This window comes from Mesoplodon bidens (genome assembly GCF_964165515.1).
Source record: "Mesoplodon bidens genome assembly, chromosome: 10".
Lineage (NCBI taxonomy): Eukaryota > Metazoa > Chordata > Mammalia > Artiodactyla > Ziphiidae > Mesoplodon > Mesoplodon bidens.
In genome coordinates this window covers 16,697,024-16,710,110 of record NC_138172.1, presented here as the reverse complement: position 1 = coordinate 16,710,110, position 13,087 = coordinate 16,697,024, and the positions used below count along the sequence as shown (strand labels likewise).

General features: G+C 34.8%; 1 protein-coding gene across 1 annotated transcript in view; it reads right to left on the bottom strand.

Moving 5' to 3' along the window:
* Nucleotides 1–9,705, bottom strand: part of CNTN3 (contactin 3) — a gene marked incomplete at both ends in the record, with an annotated part of 238,661 nt that extends 228,956 nt beyond the window's left edge. The window contains one exon of the mRNA XM_081245219.1: nucleotides 9,651–9,705. Within this exon, the coding sequence (XP_081101345.1) occupies nucleotides 9,651–9,705 (55 nt within the window). The remainder of the gene's footprint in view (nucleotides 1–9,650) is intronic.
* Between the last annotated feature and the right edge of the window lie 3,382 nt (nucleotides 9,706–13,087).

Sequence of the window (13,087 nt, the reverse complement as noted above, 5' to 3'; positions counted from 1 at the left end):
GATCTCATTCAGATTCGATGGAGAAATCAAAAGCTTTAAAGACAAGCAAAAGCTAAGAGAATTTAGCATACCAAACCAGCTTTAAAACAAATTCTAAAGGAACTTCTCTAAGTGGGAAACACAAGAAAAGGACCTACAAAAACAAACCCAAAACAATTAAGAAAATGGTCATAGGAACATAAATACCGATAATTACTTTAAACATTAATGGATTAAATGCTCCAACCAAAAGACACAGGCTTGCTGCTTGGATACAAAAACAAGACCCATATATATGCTGTCTACAAGAGACCCACTTCAGACCTAGGGACACATACAGACTGAAAGTGAGGGGGATGGAAAAAGATATTCCATGCAAATGGAAATCAAAAGAAAGCTGGAGAAGCAATACTCATATCAGATAAAATAGACTTTGAAATAAAGAATGTTGCAAGAGATAAGGAAGGACACTACATAATGATCAAGGGATCAATCCAAGAAGAAGATATAACCATTATAAATATATATGCACCCAACACAGGAGCACCTCAATACATAAGGCAACTGCTAACAGCTATAAAAGAGGAAATCGACAGTAACACAATTATAGTGGGAGACTTTAATATCTCACTTACACGAATGGACAGATCATCCAAACAGAAAACCAATAAGGAAACACAAACGTTAAATGACACAATAGACCAGATATATTTAACTGATATTTATAGGACATTCCATCCAAAAAGAGCAGATTACACTTTCTTCTCAAGTGCACATGGAACATTCTTCAGGATAGATCACACACTGGGTCACAAATCAAGCCTCAGTAAATTTAAGAAAATTGAAATTGTATCAAGCATCTTTTCTGACCACAACGCTATGAGATTAGAAATGAATTACAAGGAAAAAAACGTAAAAAACACAAACACATGGAGACTAAACAATACGTTACTAAATAACCAAGAGATTAATGAAGAAATCAAAGAGGAAATCAAAAAATACCTAGAGGCAAATGACAACGAAAACACGACGACCCAAAACCTATGGGATGAAGGAAAAGCAGTTCTAAGAGGGAAGTTTATAGCAATACAATTTTACCTCAAGAAACAAGAAAAATCTCAAATAAAAGACCTAACCTTACACCTAAAGCAACTAGAGAAAGAAGAACAAACAAAACCCAAAGTTAGCAGAAGGAAATAAATCATAAAGATTAGAGCAGAAGTAAATGAAATACAAACAAAGAAAACAATAGCAAAGATCAATAAAACTAAAAGTTGGTTCTTTGAGAAGAAAAACAAAATTCATAAACCATTAGCCAGACTCACCAAGAAAAAGAGGGAGAAGACTCAAATCAATAAAATTAGAAATGAAAAAGAAGAAGTTACAACAGACACCGCAGAAATACAAATCATCCAAAGAGACTACTAAAGCAACTCTATGCCAATAAAATGGACAACCTGGAAGAAATGGACAAATTCTTAGAAAGGTATAACCTTCCAAGACTGAGCCAGGAAGAAATAGAAAATATGAACAGACCAATCACAAGTAATGAAATTGAAACTGTGATTTAAAATCTTCCAACAAACAAAAGTCCAGGACCAGATGGCTTCAGAGGTGAATTCTATCAAACATTTAGAGAAGAGCTAACACCCATCCTTCTCAAACTCTTCCAAAAAATTGCAGAGGAAGGAACATTCCCAAACTTATTCTATGAGGCCATCATAACCCTGATACCAAAACCAGACAAAGATACTACAAAAAAAAAGAAAATTACAGAACAATATCACTGATGAATACAGATGCAAAAATCCTCAACATAATACTAGCAAACAGAATCTAACAACACATTAAAGGGATCATATACCATGACCAAGTGGGATTTATTCCAGGGATGCAAGGATTCTTCAATATACGCAAATCAATCAATGTGATTCACCATATTAACAAATTGAAGAATAAAAACCATATGATCATCTCAATAGATGCACAAAAAGCTTTTGACAAAATTCAACACCCATTTATGATAAAAACTCTCCAGAAAGTGGGCACAGAGAGAAACTACCTCAATATAATAAAGGCCATATACGATAAACCCACAGCAAACATCATTCTCAATGCTGAAAAACTGAAAGCATTTCCTCTAAGATCAGGAACAAGACAAGGATGTCCACTCTCACCACTATTATTCAACATATTTTTGGAAGTCCTAACGACAGCAATCAGAGAAGAAAAGGAAATAAAAGGAATACAAATTGGAAAAGAAGAAGTAAAACTGTCACTGTTTGCAGATGACATGATACTAAACAGAGAGAATCCTAAAGATGCCACCAGTAAACTACTAGAGCTAATCAATGAATTTGGTAAGGCTGCAGGAAACAAAATTAATGCACAGAAATCTCTTGCATTCCTATACACTAATGATGAAAAATCTGAAACAGAAATTAAGGGAACACTCCCATTTACCATTGCAACAAAAAGAATAAAATACCTGGGAATAAACCTACCTAGGGAGACAAAAGACCTGTATGCAGAAAACTATAAGACACTGATGAAAGAAATTAAAGATGATACCAACAGATAGAGAGATATACCATGCTCTTGGATTGGAAGAATCAATATTGTGAAAATGACTATACTACCCAAAGCAATATACAGATTCAATGCAATCCCTATCAAATTACCAATGGCATTTTTTACGGACTAGAACAAAAAATTTTTAAATCTGTATGGAGTCAGAAAAGACCCCGGATAGCCAAAGCAGTCTTGAGGGGAAAAAAACGGAGCTGGAGGAATCAGACTCCCTGACTTCAGACTATACTACAAAGCTACAGTAATCAAGATAATATGGTACTGGCACACAAAAAGAAATATAGATCAATGGAACAAGACAGAAAGCTCAGAGATAAACCCACGCACCTATGGTCAACTAATCTATGACAAAGGAAGCAAGGATATAAAATGGAGAAAAGACAGTCTCTTCAATAAGTGGTGCTGGGAAAACTGGACAGCTACATGGAAAAGAATGCAATTAGAACACTCCCTAACACCATTCACAAAAATAAACTCAAAATGGATTAAAGACCTAAATGTAAGGCCAGACGGTATCAAACTCTTAGAGGAAAACATAGGCAGAACACTCTATGACATAAATCACAGCAAGATCTTTTTTAATCCACCTCTGAGAGTAATGGAAATAAAAACAAAAATAAACAAATGGGACCTAATGAAACTTCAAAGCTTTTGCAAAGCAAAGGAAACCATAAACAAGATGAAAATACAACTCCCAAAATGGGAGAAAATATTTGCAAATGAATCAACAAAGGATTAATCTCCAAAATATATAAACAGCTCATGCAGCTCAATATTAAAAAAACAAACAACCCAATCCAAAAATGGGCAGAAGTCCTAAACAGACATTTCTCCAAAGACATACAGATGGCCAAGAAGCACATGAAAAGCTGCTCAACATCACTAATTATTAGAGAAACGCAAATCAAAACTACAATGAGGTATCACCTCACACCAGTCAGAATGGGCAGCATCAGAAAATCTACAAACAACAAATGCTGGAGAGGGTGTGGAGAAAAGGGAACCCTCTTGCACTCTTGGTGGAAATGTAAACTGATACAGCCATTACGGAGAACAGTATGGAGGTTCTTTAAAAAACGAAAAATATAATTACCATATGACCCAGCAATCCCACTACTGGGCATATACCCAGAGAAAACCATAATTGAAAAAGACACTTCCACCCCATTATTCATTGCAGCACTATTTACAATAGCCAGGTCATGGAAACAACCTAAATGCCCATCGACAGATGAATGGATAATGAAGATGTAGTATGTATATACAATGGAATATTACTCAGCCATAGAAAGAAATGAAATTGGGCCATTTGTAGAGATGTGGATGGACCTAGAGACTGTCATATAGAGTGAAGTAAGTCAAAAAGAGAAAAACAAATATCGTATATTGAAACATATATTGGAACCTAGAAAAATGGTACAGATGAACCAGTTTGCAGGGCAGAAACGGAGACACAGATGTACAGAACAAACGTATAGACACTAAGCGGGAAAAGCAGCGGGGGGTGGGGGTGTGATGAATTGGGAGATTGCGATTGACATGTATACACTGATGGGTATAAAATGGATGACTAATAAGAACCTGCTGTATAAAATGTAAATTAAATAAAATTCAAAAATTAAAAACAAAAACAAGAAGTCCCCATTAGCTTCCATGATTTGGGCTCCCTTTGGGGTATTAGATATTAGAAAACCTTTGCAAAATGGTCGGGTTTCTATTTTATAAATGTCTAGGGCAGTGCTGTCTGATAGAAATATAATGCAAGTCACACACATATTTTAAAATTTTAGTACACATTAAAAAAGGTTAAAAGAAACAGGTGAAATTAATTTTAATAATATTTTTGCTTGACCAAATATAATTACATTATCAGTGCAGAATTTAATCAATAAAAATTATTGAGATATTTAAATAATTTTTTTAAACTCTGAATATTTTTGGTTACAACTCTTTTACATTCTGTAAAAGACTTTTACTGCATTTTACAGTCTCTATTGGGACACATCTCAGTTGGGACTAGGTACATTTCCAATCTTCACCTGCCACATGTGGTTAGTGGCTCCCATATAGGACAGTGAACATGTGAAGTATCTAATACAGTTAAGCAATGAACTACTAGGTAATTAAGGAGCAAGACAACAATCTCCTTGGGTCCTTGACGATTTTTAGCCCATGGTCTATACCTCTGACTTCATTCCAGAAGAGAAACTATTGAAGTGGTAAATTCTAGTGATAGGTAACTATACTCTGATTTCAGAGATAAACAGAAATCTTGAGACAACCATGTAGACTGGGCAAGTTACTTAAACTCTTCAAGACTGTTCCCTAATCTCCAAAATAGAAATAATATCTATCTCAATTTATTTTTGTTAACTATTTTTGATGACCTAAGTAAAGCATTTTCCACAGTGCCTGGTACACGATGAATGAGCATCCATTAATTACTATTGTTAGTATTATTAATTTTCCTGTCATTACTATTGTTTTCCTCATCTGAGTGTTCCTTCCTCTCCTTGTCTCTATCTCTCTGTCCTCTAACTAGGTCTCTGGCTCTTAAACTTTTTTCATAGCAACTCAGTAAGAAGTATACGTAAGATCAAGACCCAGTACACAATATTAAAAGGACAGCTCCATGAGGACTGGGACATTGTCTGTTTTATTCACTGCCAGGTCCCAAATGCCCAGAAGTGCTCAACAGACAATATTTACTAAGTGGGCAGTGTATGCTGATATATTATACTCTATTCTTACTTTAATTTTAATTTATTTATTCTAATAAAAAATGCTAAATGTGACCCACAGAATTGATTTTTTTAATCCACTATTTGGTAGTGACCTTTAGTTTGGAAAACTCTCATCCCTATTTTGTGCAGGGTCTTCATTTCATTCATAAGGTACACCTCTTGATGTGGGCACAAGGTGACATAGAGCCTTGAGGTTATCATAAAGGCTTTCTTTTCTCTCATATCCCACATATATTCCATCCACAAATCCTCATGAATATACCTTCAAAATATATCCAAAATTTGATCACCGCCCCTGCTAACTACCCTGGAGTCAGACATAAACAACCCTTGCCTGATTAGGGCATTAACTTCCCACTGATACCTCTGCTTGCTCACTTGCACCTCTACAATCAATCCACAACACAACAGCCAGCCAGATCCTTAAAAAAAAAAAAGAAAAAGAAAAAGCCAGATTACATCACTTCTCTGATCAAACCACACTATGGCTCCTGAGGGCATTCAGAGCAAAAGCTCTAAATATTTTCAGTGATATACAAGGCCTTCATTTTTGCTGCATCCATCTCCACGTTAACTCTTGGCTCTCACCTACTACTTCTTTCCCATAACTCTTCCTTGTCCAACCAGGCTAACTTTCCTGCTGTTTCTAGAAATACTCAGCATGTCATATATTAAACACTTGGATGGACTGCTGACTCTGCCTGGAGTTCCCTTCCCTAAATACCCACGAGGTCAACTCATTCGCCACAAAGTCTTAGCCCAAATGTCACCTTCTCTATGAGGATGGACCTGATGACCTCTGGTAACTCACTTCCAAGCACCCCCCCCCACTCTCATCTTATTCTGCTTCTTTTCCTTCACAGCACGAGCATCTACTAAATCAATATCATTTTCTACCCTAACATGATGGAATATAAACCCCACAGGGACACAGATCTCTGTCCCTTTTCTTCACTGGAAACAATGTATGGCACATAATAGATGCTTAATAAATATTTTTAAAAGAATGAATGCAGCCTGGTGTTTTGGAGGAAAAACACGATTAAATTCACCTTGGGAAAAATTCCCAGCCAAAAATTACTATTTGTCCCTTTGCTACAGAGAGAAACATGCAGAGACAGAACAACAGAAGGAAACAGTTTTTAAAATGCAGAAAATAATGGATAACAAAAAGCTTAAATCTGAGAAAACAGAAAACACAAATTATCAAGCATTTGCTATATTTATTGAGTTTACATCTTTGGATAAACTCTACTCTACACAAGTGAATTCACATAATATATTTTTACTTGGCATTTATTTAGAGATCTTCCCTACCTCATGAACAGATTTTAACTTTAATACTAAAATATGACCCAATATTGGTTAACAGAATATCACACTCACAAGCTGGCTTTTTAATCTAAATTTTATATAAATCCAAAACGAGTACCAATATTCAGTACACAAAGAACTGTACGCAATCAATACTCTTTAGAAAATTAGTCAGAGACAAATTCTTCTCCATACTATAATTATAAAGATTACCAATTCTCTAAGTAATACCCTACATATAATTTATCATATATTAGTCCAGTTCTCCTTTACCAACCTTTATAGTTTTACCAACATACCCAGAAAATCAAGTTGACCCTTAAATTTTTTAATGTCTTAATATTTTAGTAAAATGGATACTGCTTTCTCCATAAATTCGTTCATAAGTCTGTAAAACATTTCTAAAAAATACTGAAAACAAGCAATACAATTTGCACACAGTGTAAAATTACAACTCAAAATTTTAAACCTTTGAAATACTGATCTCATTTTCTTTAGCTATACTTCCACTTTCTGAGTATATCTACCTGTTTCCAACTAAGTTCAAGGTTGTTTCTATGTAAGTTGATATTGTGAATAATAATATTGCTGTAGTGTATTCCCTTTCATTTTCTCCTTGTACAACAGAACTCAAATTTAAAATTTTGTAAATGAAAATAATCCAAGAAAAAGATTTATTTTGATATCTGTGTTGGTCTTTCTCCAAAAACTATTTAAAACAGTAGAAATTTATAAATAATTACTCCTTCTTCTCAGTGCTACATTAGTAGGAAAGAAAATGTTTTAGGAAACAAAATTGAGGCATCACAGCGGAAAACCTGTTTAAAAAAAGTTTATTTTAAAAGTTGGAGGTTTAAATATCATTTAAATACTTCAAGAATGTTTAAGTTTGACATAAGGGCTTAGAAGTTTACTCCAATATAAACATGTTTTCAAATAACATATGTTTTACCTAACAATGCATTTGGCCTCGTTCCATACCAATTTCCTCCTCTTAGAAAAGAAAAATGACAAGCTACTTTTTTTTTTGTTACTTTCCTTAGGTATCATAAAGCACTTGTGTTTATCTAGAAGGTAGGTCCTTCTTCTCAGGAGATGGATGCTGAAATTTTTAGAGGTGAGAGGTGATAACTTCTGTAACTCACTTTCAAATGGTGTAGTCAATCAAACAATGAATGGAAAATACACACACATATGTATATATATAGAACAAGTACAGTAAATGGTAAAATAGTTAAATCTAAATGGTGCATATATAGGTACTTATTGTACTATTCTTTCAACCCTTTAGGTGCTGGAGAGTTTTTATAATAAAAAGAAAGAAAACTTTGCAAACAAATCAACGGACAAAGGATTAATCTCCAAAATATAAAAACAACTCATGCAGCTCAATATCAAAAAAACAACCCAATCAAAAAATGGGTAGATGACCTAAATAGACATTTCTCCAAAGAAGACATACAGATGGTCAAGAGGCACATGAAAAGATGCTCAACATCACTAATTATCAGAGAAATGCAAATCAAAACTACAATGAGATATCATCTCACACCGGTTAGAATGGCCATCATCAAAAAATCTACAAACAATAAATGCTGGAGAGGGTATGGAGAAAAGGGAACCCTCCTGCACTGTTGGTGAGAATGTAAAATGATACAGCCACTACGGAGAATAGTATGGAGGTTCCTTAAAAAACGAAAAATAGAATTACCATATGACCCAGCAATCCCACTACTGGGCATATACCCAGAGAAAACCATAATTCAAAAAAGACACATGCACCCCAATGTTCACTGCAGCACTATTTACAACAGCCAGGTCATGGAAGCAACCTAAATGCCCACTGACAGACAAATGGATAAAGAAGATGTGGTCCACATATACAATGGAATATTACTCAGCCATAAAAAGGAACAAAATTGGGTCATGTGTAGACATGTGGATGGACCTAGAGATGGTCAATACAGAATGAAGTAAGTCAAAAAGAGAAAAACAAACATCATATATTAACGCATGTATGTGGAATCTAGAAAAATGGTACAAATGAACCTGTGTGCAAGGCAGAAATAGAGACACAGACGTAGAGAACAAATGTATGGACACCAAGGGGGGAAAGGGTGGGTGGGATGAATTGAGAGCTTGGGATTGACATATATACACTAATATGTATAAAATAGATAACTAATGAGAAACTGCTGTACAGCACAGGGAACTCCACTTTGCCGTACAGTAGAAACTAACACAACATTGTAAAACTACTATACCCCAAGAAAAAAATAAAATACAATAAAATAAAGCAAAAAAACTAATCGTTGTACACATGTTACTTCATTTTTAAAAATCCTTGTCTTACTCTTCCCCTGTTCAAAAAAATGAAACAAAATGAACAAAAAGGAAATGCATCAAATGATTTTTAAGAGTTGCTTTTGTATGGTGAATATATGAGAATTATTCCTTTTTCTTTCTGTTTTGTTCTAAACTCCAAATTTTCAATATTAACAAATAAAAACTCTATCCTTATTTTTGGTCCCTTAAATAAGTTATTTGCTGAAAGAAAAATAGTATTGTTTTTAAGATTAGATATGAAAATGCTGATATTCTTTAAAGTCTGTATCTTCCCTTTACACTACAGATTACAAGATTTAGCCATTTTGGTAAAAAAGTCATGAATTAACATTCTCAAATTCTGATTAATTGTTATATTCATAACACTACAGTAGATCCATAATATTTTTTGTACACATGTATCTATTCTTTTTTTATTTGAATTTTATTTTATTTTTTATACAGCAGTTTCTTATTAGATCCATGATATTAAATGCCATTATATTTGTAATGAAAATATAATGTTCTGCAAACATTAGGGAGCACAATGAGAATCCAGTTATCAGAAGAGAAAACTAGAATTTCCTTTCTGGGACAAAAAACAGACTTGTGGAGGATTAGTTCAACATTTAAAAATTATTTAACAAATGACTCAAGTATAGTTCTAACTTCAATTTAGAAAATATAGCTTATTGTTACCTCCTAGGCAGCCAATGAATGAAAGCAGGATCAACTGTTTCCATGACAACATCATCTTTAATTGCCAAAAGCAAGAGTAACTCTTGTCCAGTCTCTGATGAATAGAATGCTGTGTCTTCAGGTGAATCCTTTAATCTGTAAAATAAATATACAAAGAAATCAGACTTGAAAAAATGAATTGCTTTAAAACACAGATTTTCTTCTTTTCATAAAACTGTACCACTCTCAACCACTCAAAATCCCCAAATGAAATGAATCTTTTTTGGTGCAAAAAAGATGTATGATATGTAGATACTTAAAAAACTCTTCATGTAACTGATAGGCAGAGAGGCTTCACGAAATTAGAAATGTTTGACAATACTAAAATATTAAATATTAGTATATTAAGTATTGAAACTTTTGCTAGATAGTAATTACAACAAGTAAAGTATTACCCTGAAATTGTAACTTTTCTCATTTTCTCTCATGATAATATTTTTGGTTAAACTAAGAGTCAAATCAGCAGATTTGATATCTTGAAACACTGCTTTTCATAGTCTCTGAATCCCTCATAGGCATATAAATTATAAATAACATTATCAATGTTCATTTTAAGCCTGTTTTTTCAGAAACAATTGCAGAAAGCCCTCAATTACATATGTTGAATTTTAAAAATGCTAATGATGTTAATCATTAGAGAAATGCAAATCAAAACTACAATGAGATATCATCTCACACCAGTCAGAATGGCCATCATCAAAAAATCTAGAAACAATAAATGCTGGAGAGGGTGTGGAGAAAAGGGAACCCTCTTGCACTGTTGGTGGGAATGTAAATTGATACAGCCACTATGGAGAACAGTATGGAGGTTCCTTAAAAAACTACAAATAGAACTACCATATGACCCAGCAATCCCACTACTGGGCATACACCCTGAGAAAACCATAATTCAAAAAGAGTCATGTACCAAAATGTTCACTGCAGCTCTATTTACAATAGCCAGGACATGGAAGCAACCTAAGTGTCCATCGACAGATGAATGGATAAAGAAGATGTGGCACATATATACAATGGAATATTACTCAGCCATAAAAAGAAATGAAATTGAGTTATTTGTAGTGAGGTGGATGGACCTAGAATCTTTCATACGGAGTGAAGTAAGTCAGAAAGAGAAAAACAAATACCTTATGCTAACACATATATATGGACTCTAAGGAAAGCAAAAAAAAAAACAAAAAACGTTATGAAGAACCTAGGGGTAAGATGGGAATAAAGACACAGGCCTACTAGAGCATGGACTTGAGGATATGGGGAGGGGGAAGGGTAAGCTGTGACCAAGTGAGAGAGTGGCATGGACATACATACACTACCAAATGTAAAATAGATAGCTAGTGGGAAGTAGCCGCATAGCACAGGGAGATCAGCTAGGTGGTCTGTGACCACCTAGAGGGGTGGGATAGGGAGGGTGGGAGGGAGGGAGACGCAAGAGAGAAGAGATATGGGGACATATGTATATGTATAACTGATTCACTTTGTTATAAAACAGAAACTAACACACCATTGTAAAGCAATCATACTCCAATAAAGATGTTAAAAAAATGCTAATGATGAAAATTGTTCAGTATGAGAATCTTGCAAATGAAACTACTTTATTTTTTGCTTTCCTGAATCTTCATAAACTTGAATGTACTGGCTGAGAGTAAATAATTGTGTGAATACCCTGTGTCATGTTCAATGGCCATCTGAAACTACCTAAACTGCATGGATAATGATCAAGTAGGCTGGATGCACACACTTAAAATCAGAGAAACTTTTTTCGATTGCTAAAACTCAGCTGGTTCCACACAGAAAAATGAGTGACTTTAATGTCAGCCATTTTAGCAGAGAAGGTGTACAACTCTCAGTCAGTAGCTGCTATGGATTGGGCTGTCTTAGTTGTTGCTAAGCAAATGAGAGAAATCTCAGTGGTTCTTAACTATGGGATCCTGCCATGTGATGCGATATATTCAATTAGAATTAAGTGTGTTCCAAATAATAATAATTTCAAGAGTGAAAATATGACATCTTGCAAGTTACATAAAACAATATATTAAATCAGTTATTCCTATAGTAATGCTGCTCTTGTTCACTTGCAATATAATATACATTCTTGGGGAAGGCGAGGGGAGTAAGTGGTGGAATGGCTAGAATTCCGGGATTTCGGCGTAACTCTGACTTGGCCCATGGGAATCTGAAAAAGGTGGAAATACAATTGAGAACTACTCCTCTAAGAACTGCAGGTTGGCAACTTACACCATCATGGGATCTGTGACCATTTCTAACTGTCCCCATTACTACAAATTGCAAGTGTCTTAGTTTACTTTCCCCTTAATGCAAACAGTGCAAAATGAATTCAAGTGCAAGCAGTTTACTTGAGAGGTGAATGACAAAAACAGTCAGGACCTGGCGAAGTAAGAGAGGGAAAGGAAGGCAGCCAATAAAGCGTAAGATATGAACCCATCAACCCCTGTGTCTAAGTACAGCTTATTTCTTTTGGGGAAACTCTGGAAGTCTAGCCTGTGTAGAACGTATGCCTCAGTGTAATCCCAGAGTTATGCTTCAGTTGTCCAGTTATCCTTGCCAAGGGGCAAGGGATCTGGGGTATTTATACACCAACTCCCATGAGTCACCGTTTGGAGGCTATTTTCAGGGAGTATTCATGATCCAGCACTTCTAACCTCTCATAGGGACAGCAAAATGGCTTCAGAGGCAAAAAAAAAAAAAAAAAAAACCATTAGGTCCATTCAAAAAATGCATTTGGTGGCAAGTGGAAGTGAGGTGTGCCCTGAAGTGATAATGGCAAGAGTCACATGTGGTGTCTGTCACACTGTGCATATGAAACTGAGACATTTTGAAGCTATTTTCAATAGCATTCAGTCCCAGGAGACTTATGGCCAAAATCATGAAATTATTTAAGTATACAAGGAAGGACACACATTCTACTTCATTCAATAATTACTCCTCAAGCCTTTCCAGTGGTTGATTTCCCCCACTTGGACCAAAGGCTTTCAGATACCTAGCCTGCCTTCCTTTTTCCTGATTAATCAGTAAGACATTTTGTATCCATAATTATTTTCAATGACTAAGTTGAATAATAACTTAAATCATTCTAGATTACACTTAAATATGACAGCCATAACCTCCTTCTAATCATGCATGTGAGGAAACCGTAGTCCAGAAATCATGAGAAGAATGACATACACACACATATACACAGTAGAAAAGCAAAAAAATTTTTTAACTTTTCAAATAAAATACAATGACAATTATTCATAAAAGGCGTTGGAAACATTAAATGCAGTAATATGATACATGAAATGTCAAATATTCATAAAAAGTTAGGCAGCAGTTGCAAGGTATATTAAAGTCTGGGGACAACAGTTAAGTCTCAAACACAGGAAAGCCTTGAGGAGTAAAAC